The sequence below is a fragment of the Periophthalmus magnuspinnatus genome, chromosome 14 (assembly GCF_009829125.3).
Source record: "Periophthalmus magnuspinnatus isolate fPerMag1 chromosome 14, fPerMag1.2.pri, whole genome shotgun sequence".
Taxonomy (NCBI): domain Eukaryota; kingdom Metazoa; phylum Chordata; class Actinopteri; order Gobiiformes; family Gobiidae; genus Periophthalmus; species Periophthalmus magnuspinnatus.
In genome coordinates this window covers 15,670,589-15,686,495 of record NC_047139.1, presented here as the reverse complement: position 1 = coordinate 15,686,495, position 15,907 = coordinate 15,670,589, and the positions used below count along the sequence as shown (strand labels likewise).

Here is a 15,907-nt window from a genome sequence, read left to right as displayed (position 1 = left end):
AAAGAATTTTGAATTCAATATTGGTGGCAGCCATATGAATCTTTAAAGAGGGGTATTACACTTCTATGAGGTATTAACTCCTAACACATAACATATTTAGATCACCATGTTACCTTATTGTTTTGAAAATGCTATATTTGCCCATAATAATGTATTATAATGTGTAATTAGTTTCTTTTTCATTTTTGACTCTCTCCTCCCTTCTCTCTTTATGCTAAGTCACCCCTTTCACAACACAAACCGCTAATGTACATCACATCGGGTTTGTCAAGTTGTAGTGAATTGTTTTGTAACCTGCTTTTGTACATTTATGAAAAATTGCCATTCGGGAGCATGGGTGACATAGACTTCTGGGCTGAGTCTTGTACAGGAGTCGTGGGGTCCTAAGTTCAAATTCGGCCTGGGAGAGATTGCTAAAATACTCAAACATGCATGGATGATATCTAAAACCTCATCAAGAATAAGGAATACCCCCTCTAACTGTCAAAAGAACTCACATATAAAAAAATATTTCCAAAGTATACATTTATTGCAGCAGCTGGCTCCAAGGTGTCCATGCAAACAGCCAACTCAACACAATACAAAAATATACAAGATATTCAAATAGCCTTCATTTTAGTGTTACACAAGGTTAAAGTGCAGTCTCATGTAGAATTCATAATTCACAAACATTCATGTAGTGCTCACTTTAGCCTCATATGCAGCTTTATAATTTGTGGTTGATGGTTCAATGCGTATTCAGTCAGATTAATCTGTTATAGTGTTATGTGTGTTTCACATTTATCAGCTGCTTAACTGCTGTATGTTTAAAGAGGCATTATGTATTTTTTCTGGTGGAGGGTAGCCCTTGTCTATTAAATGACAGGTGTTTCTATTGATAGAAAAAGAAGAAACTTGAAAGACATGCATTCTGAGCCATGTCGCCTCCCTACAGAATCCACCTGTAACTTGGCCTGGTCATCTCACCTGCTTGTCCTCCTCGATATTCATCTTTTTCCATCCTGTGCACTTTTGCCTCTAAACGATACTAAACCGTGCTTTGTTTGTGGTGGCACTTCCAGTTAAGTGGGATCCTATTCATTTCAATGGAGAATCTGAGAAAAGTTTTGCTACTAAAATCAGAAATAAAGTAAGCTGATTTGTGTAAATGTTCATGTGACCAACAAGTCAACACTGCACCGATTCTCTGGAGGCTTTAAAACGGCTCTATAGTCTGTGTAGAACGTATTTACTGTCAAGATCGGCAGCCCCATGAAAAATAATACAACCCCAATGACAATAGTGGCACCCACGGCAACTTCCGGAATAAGGTGAATAAGTAAATATAATGCCATACTGTGGAATAGTCCAGAAAAAGCCATAAAATCTCCATGGACACAAGCTGATGGTAGACCCTCCACCAGAAATATTATATAGTTGACCTTTAAGTGAATTTATCTCAAATTACGCAAAAATAAAATGAAAAACCAAAACAAAAATATTTTATGCGTGGTTATACTTAAACAGTGTACATTTGAATGAAGGCTGCACATTACATGGAAAAAAACAGCATTAGCTAAAGCAAGATGATGAAACTATGTCCTTATTTGTTTTAGGAACTGAAACAAAAATGTGTGGTGAGTAAATATTCAAAAACTCATGAGTCAATCGTAATTTCAAAAAGTAAATAAATAATAATTACAAAATGACATTCCACTTCCTGGTTTAGTATTTGGCACAACTTGAGTAAATATAAAAAATATATTGTACATTGCTGAAGATTGTCTTTTCTCGCATAGTGCTGATATATTTGGAATGTCTGACCAAATATTTGGTTCAAAATATTTGTCTGGACTCACAAAACACACAATTGAAAGGAAATTGACTACATTTGCATGAGGCAAACAAAGCACAGTTGTAATTCCCTGGTTGCTCCTGAACACAGCACACTGATAAAACCTGCATTATAATGAGGCTATTAATAATAAAACTTCTGCTCCTTAATTTCTATTGAATGGTAGTCACATGGGAAGGTCCGCTGTGACAGTTCTACAGCATTCACAGTGTACAGTACATTTTACATCAGCAATCTTCATTACGTCAGTAGAGTTTACATGACATCACATCTTTCAAAAAGCCTATAGTCTTAAATGGAGTTGGAGAGCTGGTCAGAATCCTATGTAAATTTGGTCTTGTAGCTGTCAGAATCCAAATGTCTGTTCTGGTCTATTATCGACCTATTATGTGACATTATCCACATGAAACAAAAAAAGTTTAATGTTCTCCCTGTCAATATAAAAAACTACTGACCAATGTGGAAACTTAATCACCTCTAATATAAAGAGATGAACATGATAATTACTCACTGATACTTTGCAGCTGGTGTCATCAACATTATATCTCAACATTCAACATTCTCCTCCATTCATGCTAACTGGAGGCACTGCTCTGCCTGAACCTATAACTCAAGTTAAACTTTAATCTGAGCGTTGCTTTAAAACAATCTGACCATAAAGAACTGATTTAGTTGGAACTACAGCAGGTGAGCAGATTTGGATGTCTCTCTAAAACACATTACAGTCACAAGCTAACTAGCATTAGCCAACAGTTTTTAGTCACTTTCATCTTTTTTGTAATTGAAAATCAAACACCCTGTCATGATGCCTGCATTTCCTGTCCTCCTGTGTTCTCTCTCCCTCCCCTACCTGTCTGCCCGGAGCTGGGCAGAGTTCCTGACTCCTCCCGCACGCACCTGGTGCGCATCAGCGCAATTACCTTCACCTACTGTCGAGTATATGAGGGCTCGGCAGAAGACACTCGGAGGCAGACCGTCCGCGTGTTAACGTGAATGTTCCAGCTTAGTTTTTGTATTTTGTTGCCTGTCTGCCTGTTACTCATTGGACCTTTTTGCCACCATCCAGATCCCTGCTCTCGCTCGTTCCTGCTCCTGTCTCTGCGCTCGAGCTCCGGTACAGTCACCCCTCTGTCTTGCCTCCTGTTCCGTCTCGGTCTCCGGCTGCCTCTCGCCTCCTGCCCTGGCTCCCGCTCTCTGGACTTCGCCAGCTCGGCCTGCCCCGGTCTCGTCCCGATCCTGTCTTCGCTCTGGTCCTGGCTTTCCCGTCTCCGCTCTGCACTACGCCCGTCTGGTCGCCTCCCGCTCCCTGGCTCCCCGTGTGTGTTAAATGAACTATTAAAAACTGAAATTCTCCATTTTGTAAATAAACACTGTCAACTTGTCCTGAGTCTGCACTCCTTGGTCCGCACCCGCACTAGCCGTTACGACACACCCAAACAGGATGCTTGTTTTCTAAAAACGTCTTTGGCAGTGTTTGCTAATGTGGGTTTTGTGTCACCATAGTACTGGCACTGAACATTTCTCTACAGACAAGCAGAAACCTCCCAGTGTGACATCACTGCAAAGCGTCTCACACACACCTGTTGTTTACAGTTTCTGTGTATTGGCAAGATCTAATGAGCTACCTTAAGTGTGAACTGTGCCTGAGTCATATTTAGTATAATCATTCAGGCCCTTAATGGGTGTGCTCACACCTATTGGCATACTGACTAGCCCTATTGTTTAGGTCTGAGGATGGAGTTATAAATAGAAGATAAATAATGTCTAAGCCCCCATTCCTGTTCAAAGATGGATTGTCTTTCCTAACAAAAATTGCTTCCTTAACGCCCCTCTCTGAGATCTGTACCTCACTATCTTCAAAGGAATGGTTAGTGGCTTTAAGAGGGAGATCACTGCAAAGTCCCCCTCCCCTGCCTTCCTTCCATCGTTCACATCAACTTCATTTGATGTGTTTTTTCTGTAGATCCTTCATTGTTAGTGCTTCTTACTTCATTCATTAATATAGGCTCCATTAAAAAAAAAAAAAAAGCAGTCTCTTTATAAAAAGTGGTTCCAAAAAGTGCCATGGTGAGTAAATAAGTGAAAATCAGGTATTATATCCAAATAGTAAAAGTCTTTACATTAATTAAATGCTACGCCCTGTAACTCCGATTCCTCTTGCGCTTCCTTGACTGGCAGCACTTAATCAGCAGTATTAGCATGATGATTAGCACCAGCGCGACCACCACTATCATGATCACGTTGACGCTTCCGTTCTGAAGGTTTTCGCACATTTCCTGGGTCACCTTCTCAATGTTCACAGGCTCTGAGTCCTCCAGGTAGACGCAGGTGACGGCTTCGATGTCTGGCACCACCACGGCCGAGTGCTGGAGCATGTTTAGGAACGGTAGATTGGAACAGCAGCTGAGAGGGTTGGAGCCCACGTAAAGGGTCTTCAGAGAACGTTCCAAAGCAAGAACTGTGCTGTAGTCTAAAGTCACCAGGTTGTTGTTCTGAAGGTTCAGGGACTCAATGGAGGATTCCCGGTTCCACATGGGGAGAGTGGTGAGTTGGTTGGTGGACAAATCTACGTACTTCAAGTTTGTAAGCAAAGACAAGTCAGAATTTAGTGCAGTTATGTTGTTTTCCTTCAAAAAGAGATGTACCAAAGAGTTCTCCAGTCCAGAAAAGGAGTCTCGATGCAAGACCAAACCAGGGTTGAGGGAAAGATCTAGATGCTTTAGGGGAGTGTTCCTGAAAGCGCCGGATGGAATTCTCTGAAGGTTGTTTTCCGAAAGGTCGAGATACTCCAAATTGGGAATGGACTCAAATGAAACACAAGATTCAGAATTGTCTAAGATGTTGTGTGGGCAAATGTGGATATTGTTCTCCTGGAGGTGTAGTACCCTGAGATTGGGGAGACTCTTGAAGGTCTGAAAACCCAAGGTGGTAAGACTATTTCTGTTCAGATACAGTTCTTCAAGTGACGGTAGGGTTTCTGGGGTAATCTGAAATGTTTGTAAGAAGTTTTCACTAAGGTTAAGAATGCGAACTTTGGGCAAAAGATCGCGAGAAAGGGAGAAAGATGTTATACAGTTGTTGCTAACATTCAGGACTTCCAGTGACATCATTGTGTAGAAAAGAGATTCAGGTAAGCTTTGGAAGTTATTGTAGCTCATATCCAGGTATCGTAAGTGATAGAAACATGTGTGGTGCTTGGTTAAACTGGGAGCTGGAACTAGGCATGTACACAGGAAGAAAATCTGTCCACTGTAACTTCCTGTGACATTAACGCCTTGAATTTGATTTCGAGATATGTCTAAATATTCCAGCTTGTTCTTTCTGGGAATCAGTGGTAGAAGTGGCAGTTTGTTTTGGCTCAAGTCGAGGGAAAGCAGTTGATAGATCTCATCGGATGGTGAGCTCTGGAAGGTTTCTAAGCTGTTTTGGCTAAGGTTGAGGCTCCTTAGGTTGTAAAGGTTGAAGTCTGTGATGCAGTTGATGGAATTCTTGGACAAGTCAAGATCTGATAAGTGGTCCAGCAGGTCAAAGGCACCATCTTCAATCTCCATGATGACATTGTTGTGAAGGTTGACGTTCCTTAAAGATAAGGATCCTCGGAAGGCATCACTGGATATTTTTGTGATGCTGTTACCACTTAGAGAAAGATTGACCAACAATGGAGAGTCATTCAGGAAATAGTCTGTCATACCAGTGTATAATCCATTGCTAGATAGATCCAATGACTCGATAGTACCGAGGGGTCCGATTTGGGTTTTGTGTACGGCGAAGGCATTAAGGTGATTGCGGGATAGATCCAGGATTTTGAGCTGGGTCATGCCCGCAAATAGGCCAGGCTGGATGAAGTGAATCTTGTTGCCGTGGAGGTTGAGGTGGTGCAGGTTGGTGTGGAAAGCAAGGCTCTCCTGGCTGAGGTTCTGCAGCTGGTTGCACGATAGGTCCAAGGTGTGAATGTCCTGAGGAAGGTCCTGGGGAGCGCTGTGGAGGGCCAAGTCACTGCAGAACACCTTCATCTGGATCTATAAGCAAAAAAACAAAACAAACAAAAGCACAAAACATGAAGGCAAGTTGGGCTGGGATGACAGAAAATGCTTTGAGTCGTCTGCTTTTGGACACTTTCGGTATTTCAGATTCCGATAATTTATCTGTCATGAACGCAGTCAACAATGCAATGTAATGTGTTTGGGGAGAAGAAACCCTCAACTCACTTAAAAACAGCACAATATTAAGGCCAAAGTACCTCAAGTATTCATTTTGACTGTAGCCAATATTCTGATGTCCTAAACCAATAGGATTTTCACCAGTTCGATTCTTACCAATTTGAATGGCCAAGTTGCTAGTAATGACATTATCTGAGCTACCACCACCTTTAGAATCCACCTGGCATTGTTAAAGGCTGTGTACACAATTCTTGACTCAGTACAGATATATTCTACATGGTGCTCTTGAGGTCAAAATAAGTCTGCAATGTACCATCAACATGCATGTTATTGTCCAATAATAACAAAACGTACATTGTTAGCATGCTACTTGTTGTTACCTTTATAGTCACAGCAAAACTCCACTTAGGTCTCTGAAAGTTGTGAAAGGCGCTTATAAGCTTATTGGGGTGAATAATTAGGATTGTCAGAATAAGTAAATGAGGTGAGGAATAACTTTGCATCACTGCAAACTGTCAAAAAGTAACTAGTTCTGTTTGCAATAACTAAAACTACCACCTTTAAAATGTTTGTTCTTCATTTTCTTCTGAGTAGCCCTATTCATTGTTCTTGGAATCAGAGTACTGCCAGACCTCTTGGCCAGTATTAAAACTGGCTGTGAATAGTTTCTATGAACATTCTCAAACATTCCGTTAAATAAACATTAAAACATCATAAAAAAAGAGGCAACAAATGAGGTTATAACCCGCAGCATTTTTATAAGCCAGTTTTGAGCTGGCTGCCAAAGTCCTGTTCTCATAATATGTGATTGTTACTCTTAATGAAGACATATTGTGCTTTTGTCTGATATATAGTTATCATCTTCAACAGCCGTGGATCATTATGTTATCATTTGGAGATTTTAAATTGAAATAATACAATACATAATACATGTAACATAACTTAATAAAACAAGTCCACTGACTTCCGTGTCACGGTAAATGTCATCACAACAAAGAGCTATTGGCACCTCCAGTTGCAGATCACAGCAGCGGAAGTGTTTTTTTCCCCCTATTTGTATCAAAATGAATATGCAATGCTGCCAAATCCTACATGTATCACAGATTAAGAAAATAAAATTGGAGAATAAAGTTAGTACAGAGCAGTACTATTATATACCGTCCCCTCATCAGAGTTACATTTTGGTTCATTCACGTTTCATTAATCCATCAATCTTCTCTGAGCCTCAAAAATGTTCTGTTCACATTTTGCCAGTTTTGTTGCATCACATGTCACTGTCAAATTGTGTTCAAAATGTGAAATACGTATCCCAAGGTGACCAAAAGCATGTTTAAAAGAAAGTTAAAGCCACAAGAATCCAAAGTATGTGTTCTTTAATTAAAGTTGGAGGTTTTAAGGCCTACACCCATGCTGGTCCAGGCATGGGTGTAGACATCTACATCGTGATTATTCCTCAGAGGTTGACAACCAGATGCACTGTGATTTTGTTGATTTTTATGCTGGATGCCCTTCCATTCACAACCAGCCACATTAGCCTACTGAGAATGGATTGTGAGGATGGATTGTTTAGTGTCTTGTCTTGTGTTGTCACGATACAAACATATCAAACTCAATTTCAATATGAATTATGATACCACAATGATAATTAAAACAGTCTTTTTTTAGACAATAGAATGTGATTTTCAACCTTAAATCATAGTACTTTCTTTTATATTAGTATTTGATTTTTCATACTTTTGACAACCCTAGTGTCTTGCGCACAACAAGAGAGCACCCAGTCAGTGTTTTTTTCAATTCTGTATCTAATGAACATGTAATAAATGAGCCTTACTCTGTTTGCCTTAGAGTTGCGAGTTAGATTCCAGTCTTCTGAATATCTCTCGCACATTTCGTGTTGTATTGCCCTATCAATAAATCAGCCAGGCCAGTTTGATGTTTCTAGTTTGCAACATGATTCAGACATCTTTCATCATTTGACTCAGCTCCACAAATGTACTTTTTAATCATTTCCAACACTATTAATACGTGATTGTTTATGAATCACCAAAATGCCCCTTTCTCCTCCACTTTTATATGCAGCCATGTGATTTCGTAATCATACATCCAAATATTTGACTTATTAAGTGTAGTTATAATTGGGACCATATGCCGCAGCCCGCTTGTCCGGAGTGGGCTCGTAAAGCTGTCTCCCCGCGGTGCTAGTATGTGTTAGCGCTCAAGCTAACGGGGAAGGGGGGTTTAGACTGTGGGGGACCTAAAGGACTGGAAGTGTAGTGTGCAGTTCACTACAGGGACCTGTGAAGATGGATAACGTAATAAAGATATGTGGTGTAATTGTGTGTGAAGAGTTTAAAGGGGGAAATAAGTTGTTGTAGCCTCCTCTAGCAGATGTTTCCCATCACTGACAGCAGCACATATAGGCTAAAGGTTTAGGCTGACTATTCACTCTCAATGTACACAACGCCATGTTTTATATAAGATGCGTTGCCAAGTCTTCACTACAGAAAACAATGCAATAACCTTTCACAAATGTCTTAAACAGAGCATTGCCAAATTATGTCTCGTTATAATCTACTTAAAGCTATGGTATGTAATTTTTAGCTAAAAATAGATTCGAAAAAAGCACTTTTTTCATTTTGTTTGGTTTTACTGCACTGAAAATATTAGAAAAACGTGCGTTCTTATTGTTAGGGAGCTTGCATCTACACAAACCTGACTCTTGTTTGGCATGGAAAAGTTGTTCCTATGGCTATAATTTTCCACATTACGGCATGAAACCCTATCTATTTGCATGGAGAATGTTCGAAAGTATAGTTTTACCTTTCTATTCCATGGAATCATGCAGGTGATGTGCCACCCCCAGAAAGTTAAGTACTGTACCTTTAAACTTTTTTTTTTTTTTTTCAGAATACACCAGTACTCCCTGCTCTTCGCAATTATGTGTTAGATATATTTACTTTTAAATAATAATTACTTTTAAAATTGTTCAAAAACAATATAAAACAATTATACAATTTCAAAGCCATCAAATATAATAAACAAGCATACAAGAAAACGTGATACTAGCAAATTGTTGTAGTAGTAGTAAAAGTGGTTTGTTCATACCACCTAACCTGATCTAACCTTTGAAGCTAAGCAGGTGTGGGCCTGGTTAGTACTTGAGAATACCAGGTGACACAGTGGAGTGCCTGTGGTTTTTGTAGTTGTTGTGTCTTTAGGCAAAGCACTTCATTCACATTGCCTAGTATGAATGCAGTGTGTGCGTGAGAGTTTGTGGTGGTTGCAGGGGTTAATAAATAATGCAAGAAAATGTAAAGCGACTTTAAGTGGAAAAGGGCTGTATAAGACTAATGCATTATTATTATTATAGAATGAGTCTTGTGAAAGATAAAGAAACAGGTTCTTCTGCTTATGTTTCTGTTAACGAGGAGACAACAAGATAAAACACAAAAGTGAAATAAAAAATTGCAGAATCGATTCACTAGGCCACACATGACATTTGAAAGGCCTAAATAAAGGAGGACTTATGTACGTAGTGGGATCTATGTGGGTGCGTGTGGGTTTCACTTATAATATTACGCAGAGACAAAGCTGAAGTTGTTAAAGCACTCTCCATTATATTGTCCGGTTTCAGTCTGATCAACAAAACAGGAAGTGGAAAAACCCCAGCTAAATATAGACACAGATTTGATAGAAGCAGAGGGGAACCGAATGGTGACCTCAGAGGCCGCTACACCTGATCACTGTGGACTTTCCTACTAGTGTCAAAGTGTCAGGCTGCAGACCTCGTGCTAACATGTTTTGTGCTTATTTTCTAAAGCTTCCAGGGCCTCCCTATTTATTTAGATTACAGAAATAGTTCATTTTAAGGTAATGCTAACAACAGCTAGCATGCTAAGTGCACACTTCCTGAGTCTCTGAGGATGAAACATTTTATAATTAAATGCAGGCAGTACACAGTGAGCTTATTTTGATTTCAGAAGCTGCTTCTACAATGTATCTATGCTGAAGCAAGACACGTTTTTGCTCAAATACATGGGGAAAAAAATTGTACAGGGCCTTTAAATCACATATGTCAAAAAATGAGCATGTTAGAGAGAGACTTTGTAATATTGTGCTCCTTGAACTGTATTTTGGTTTCACACAGATGTTTTTTACACAAATATATAGACAAATGTTTTCTTTGTTGTCATTATTATGTCATTATTCTGTCTGCCTGGTAACATTAAAGAGGGAGTATTACACTTCTGTGGGGCATTAACTGCTAACACATATTTAGATCACTATTTTACTTTTTATTGGTTTGAAAATGCTATACTATACAGAAAACAACTTACTAACGTGTTTAATTAGTTTCATTATTGTTTTTGACCCCACTCCTCCTTCAGAGTGCTATCACACAAGTATCTGCCCATACCTGATATTAATCGATACCAGAGTAGGGATGAAAAATGGCACTTATTTCCTTAAAACACAGTTAACCTAGATCCAATTGTGTTATATAACTGTTATTTATCCCTCAAATAAATACTGAAAAGTTACATATAAATACAAGTTCAAATATTATGAAATGTTCTAGGCCAAAATCAGTCAGTAAATAGTCCCATTACATCTCATTAATGGCCCAACCAGGATATTGGCTTAACTGATACTATGGAACAGCTATTTTTTTTCAGTATCAGTGCCAATATTCAATACCAGTATCATATTTGTGCATACCTATACCCCCAAAAGGCCAATTTTGCATAATTCTCCCTCTTTCACATTACAACATAAACCAGAAACAATACTTGAAAATGTATGTTAGAAGTATTTTCACGACATTGGGTAATTTTTTCCATGTGTATTTTTACAGGAGTACTGTTACATTGTGCACAGTCTTTCCTGAGCCCAGTTCTTGTTTACAGTGAACACTAACAGACGATTGGTCCAAATAAACAGGATGATCCGAATACCTGCTCCATTAGGCTCTGCTCTCGTCGCCACGGGCAACACATCAAATAAATGCAGACCAGATGGATAAACAACAGCAGACCTGGACCGGGCAGGAATGTACCACGGAGAGAGGAGGAATATACGGTACAAAGTATCTCATCTGATCAGGAGTTTTTAAAGGAGACATATTGGACAAAACTGACTTTTCAGACCTTTTAACCATGTAGTTGTTCCTCTTCTCACTGACCTTCTTCAGTTGTATTTAGAGTGATTCATGCATATTTGAGTAATCTTCTAATTCTCACGTATTCATGATGTCATTGCTCTGATCTAACCAGTTTTCAACTTCACTGGTAGACATAAGTCACCAATCACTCACATACACAGCCCATTCATACTAGGCTAGTCTAATAGTGCTGTCTCAAATCTAAAATTTCAAACTTGATTTCGATACTAAGTAAATTTCTTTATATTTTGATACCACAATGATAATTAAAAAAAACAATACAATGTGATTTTCAACATTAAATGGTAGTATTTTCTTATATTCTTATATTTATATCTTATATTACCATGTTGCCTTATATCTGTGTAATCCCTCAGTTGTCTAGGTAGGTACCATAGGCGTATACTAGTCTATGTGTCTTATACTTGTTCTGATACAGCTCAAGATCATTCTAAAGCTATTCAGGAAGCTTCATTTCTGTCCTGTGAATGCGAATGAATGAGTATCTAGTGAGTCTTTAAACTAGTTTTACTATCGATTACCATCTGATTTTTGATACTTTTGACAACCCACCTACCTAGTGTGAAATAAAAAGTGAAGTGTAATGGTATGCACTTACCACAGTGCAGGAGGAAGGGACAGGTCGCGAGGGTCGAGAGTCAGTCAGCTCACAACACAGGAGGAAGAGGAGCACAGCCAGAGCCATGGTTCTAAAGAGACACAATGTACACATCAGAAATATTAGAGGATATATGAGGAGGAAACAGTGGACAGAGGAGACATAGCACAGAGAAGACATAGGACATAGGAGACATAGGACAGAGGAGGCATGGAACAGAGGAAACATAAAACAGAGGAGATAGGACAGAGGAGACATAGGACATAGGAGACATAGTAGACATAGGATAAAGCAGACATAGGGCATAGGAGGCATAGGGCAGAGGAGACATTCAAGAGACAAAATAGACATGAGATAGACCTGTTGGAAAAGAGAGAGGGCAGAAGAGTTGCAAGAGGGGATAGCACAGAGGAGACATAGGGTTCATTTATTTCTTTGTTTATTTGAATGGGGAAAATGCATTAGAACAGACATTTGTGTGAAAGTGACTGCTGTAGCTGTGCAGCCAGGGTCCAACAGTAATCCCAGGAAAGGTGTAGAATGCCTGCAATGTACAGGAGAGAAGGCAGAGAAGGAAGCAGCTCTGTGGTCACTGATCCTGCCCAGACTATATTGTGTACCTTTCTGAGTTAAGTTCTACACATTCTGGGATATCGGGAAAGGGCACAATGTCCCGATGAATATTTGAAGCTAGTCTGAATTAGAATTATTAGAAAGAATACTGAAATCTGAACTAAACTAAAGCTATTCAACAAACAGAACATGTTTTTAGATGTTTAAACTATAGGGTTAGCAGCTCTTACCCAGCATAAGACCCCATGGAGACCCCAGGGAGGGCATCTGACACAGAGGGACATTTCATATTTGTAGAGGTCTATACTACAGGGTTCGTAGATTTTACATAGAAAAAGACCCCATAGATGCCTTCCCCACAGGGATCTGACACACAGATGCATTTGGTTATCAAAGAGGACATTATTAGACACACACTACATAAAAAATGGGTCTAAACTGGAGATCAACCCAAAACTAAACCTTGACAAACAAAAGACAAAACCCAGACTAGAACAGAACCAAACCAGGTCTGCATCAGGACTAAAAGATGTTTCTTTGATAGAGACTGACTCATGTCCTGCCTCATGGTGTATATGAGAACATGTGGGAGCTATTAATGCTGAGATACAGGAAAGTACCACAACACTGTAAACAGCCAAGGTGAGACAGGACTAAAAACCCGATTTTGGTACTAAGCAATATACTCAATACCAATTCAATGGTAGAACTTTCTTTTATATTACCATGTGGCCTTATATCTGTGTAATCCCTCAGTCGTCCAGGGAGGTTCCATAGTGGTCCATGGGCTAGTCTTATGGTCTTATGTTTGTTCCGATACAGCTCAAGATCATTCTAAAGCTATTCAGGCAAAGTTCATTTCAGTCCTGTGAATGTGATTTTCTCAGTATCGATACCTCCTCAAATGAGAATCAAATTTAGATATTATTTTCAGTATCAATTTGTGTGATTTCGTGATTTTTGATGCTTTTGACAACCCCCAACCCCAGTATGTATAGCTGCAGATCACACTAGCGAGTAGTGGATTTTTCCCCCATTTGTTCCAAATTCTACTTGGATTACCAATGACGAAAATCAAATCGGAAAACGATGTAGTACAGAGCAATGCGTGTGTACCAGTGGAGGTGAAAGCGAGTGTAAATAAGAGTGATGATGTCTTGAAGAAAATAAAGATCACTCCAACATGCATGAATCACTCTAAGTACAACTTCAGAAGGTCAATGTGAAGGAAACAACTATAACATGGTTAAAAGCTCTGAAAAGTCAATTTTGCACAATATGTCTCCTTTAAGAGGCTGAACTGAACCATGGACTAAACAGGAAGGAGACAGAGTCAGACTGACTCCGGTCTCAATGACAAATCTAAACACAAGCAAGACATTGTCAGGACTGAACCAGGACTGAACCAGGACTGAACCAGGACTGAACCAGGACTGAACCAGAACTGAACCTGGACCAAACAAGGGCCAAACCAGGACCGAACAAGGACTAAAGCATGACTAAAGCAGGACTGAACCAAGACTGAATCAGGACTGAACCAGTAATGAACCAAGGTCAAGCCAGGACCAAGCTAGGACCAAACCAAGACTGAACCAGGGCTAAATAAGGACTGAATCTGGGTTAAAACTGTAAAATGCACAAGGACCAACCAAACAAAGACTAAACCAGGGAGCTAAACCAGTGCAAGGGCTAGACTAGGACTAGATCTAAACCAAGACTGAACCAGGTCTAAACAGGTCTAAACCAGTGTACCCACCTGGGATTGGCTAGTCTTCACTGGGATCAGATCTGGACGTGGCTTGGATGAACAGTTCGGAAGCAGGTCTAGAGTAGGCCCGTGGGGCTGGAGGACCACTCAGAGAAGTCTGTCCCGCCACTGCTCCAGGAAGCGCCTTATTAGGACAAATGAGAAGTCCACTTGGGATTCCAGACCAAAAGTTGCCCTGTGTAAGATTGGACTTGGGTTAAACGTGGACTTGAATCAAAAGCAGGACTAGATCAGGATTAAACCAGGACTGAACCAGGACTAAACCAGGACTAGACCAAAACTAAACCAGGACAAGACCAGGACTAGACCAAGATTAAACCAGGACTAAGCCTGCAGTATCCAGTTGAAAAGGTCAGATATATTGTGAGCAGCTCTTAAGGTCAAAATAAGTTCTCTGTGTACTTTCTACACCATAATTGTAAATCATTTGTATTGTCCGATAATCAGGAAGTGCGCATTATTACAATTAGCTCTAGACAGCATGCAGCAGACTTATTTTGACCTCAAGATCTGCTTATAGTACAATACTGGGGAAAGACACATTTTGCTCAAATACACGGGGAAAATACAGTAACCTCAAGAAAACTTAAGCAACCCAAATGTGACTAAAAGACCTGCTAATTTAAACATAATGTATAGTAGAACCAAAAGGCTGTATCAGGGAGGGCATAACACTGTGTATGCTGGTGTTTGTTATGATTTATGTTTTCTGTGAAAGATTCCAGGGATGCTTTCAAGTTCCCCTGGGATTTGGGAATTCACGGAAACGTCATCGATCCATCAGAGTCTGGACACGACCTTGTAAGGTAACAGTTTAGATTTGAAAATGAAGATTCAGATTTCATGTTTTAAACTGATTCATGAGGTCTAAAGGTCTAAACTACAGGGTTAGCAGTTTTTACACAGAATAAGACCCCCATGGACACACAGGGAGGGCATCTGACACACAGGGACACTTCAGAACAGGTTTGCAGAGGATTAAGCTCCAGGGTTCGCAGCTTTTACAAAGAATAAGACCCCATGGAAACACAGGGAGGGCATCTGACACACAGAGACACTTGATCTTTTACACAGATTAAGACCCTATACTGACTGCTTTCACTGTTACTTCGTCACAATTATACTTATCTGCAGTGAGGTAGGGTTTTATCTTATTTTAAAGGTACACAGTGCAACTTTCTCGAGGTGGCACATCACCTGCATGATTCCTATGGAGATGAAACATTAAAATCATACTTCGGGACATTCTCCATGACACTGTTGAAGATTATAGCCAAAGGAACAACAGCTCCATTGAAGCCATCCCAATTTAGAGGAGTCAAGTTTGTGGAGAGGCAAGCCCGCTCACAGTAAAAATAAAAATATATAAAGTTTGACAGCAATAAACACAACAAACATTTTAAAAAAGAGTGTATTTTTTGGGCTAAAAGTTGCATACTGTGGCTTTAAACGCAGTAGCCTATTCCAATGTAACTCCTAGATAGTTTATTTGATTTTATTTAAAAATGACAAAAAAACTGTTTTATTTGACCTATGTTAAAATGACACCAAAAGATGATTTTTTTTGTGTGTTAATAATAAAGTTAAATCCGTAGTGTTGCTCGTACCTCCGGTCAACTCTGGTTCAGTGTCCTCCGGTCCCCGCTCGTTCAGCCCTATCCCGGTGCAGTGTGTCCCGGTGCAGCGTGTCCCGGTGCAGCGTGTCCCGGGGTCAGTGCTGGCTCATGCTCTGCTCTGTTTGCGTTGTCTCATGGCTCTGCTCTGCGTGTTTTGCCTCATCACGGTAAGTGTC

The 15,907-nt window shown here is 39.9% G+C and overlaps 1 protein-coding gene across 2 annotated transcripts; it reads right to left on the bottom strand.

The window, feature by feature from the left end:
• Positions 1-239: 239 nt before the first annotated feature.
• lrrc32 (leucine rich repeat containing 32) lies at positions 240-15,907 on the bottom strand. 2 transcript variants are annotated; one of them, XM_055226933.1, is made up of 4 exons: positions 15,723-15,907; positions 14,104-14,290; positions 11,775-11,865; positions 240-5,853 (listed from the first exon to the last, which is right to left on the bottom strand). In XM_055226933.1, the coding sequence occupies exons 3-4, from the start codon at positions 11,859-11,861 to the stop codon at positions 3,967-3,969; spliced, it is 1,974 nt and encodes a 657-aa protein (XP_055082908.1). In that variant the 5' UTR covers positions 11,862-11,865; positions 14,104-14,290; positions 15,723-15,907; the 3' UTR covers positions 240-3,966. The 2 variants fall into 2 exon arrangements, with proteins under 2 accessions (XP_055082908.1, XP_055082909.1); XM_055226934.1 differs by lacking the exon at positions 14,104-14,290.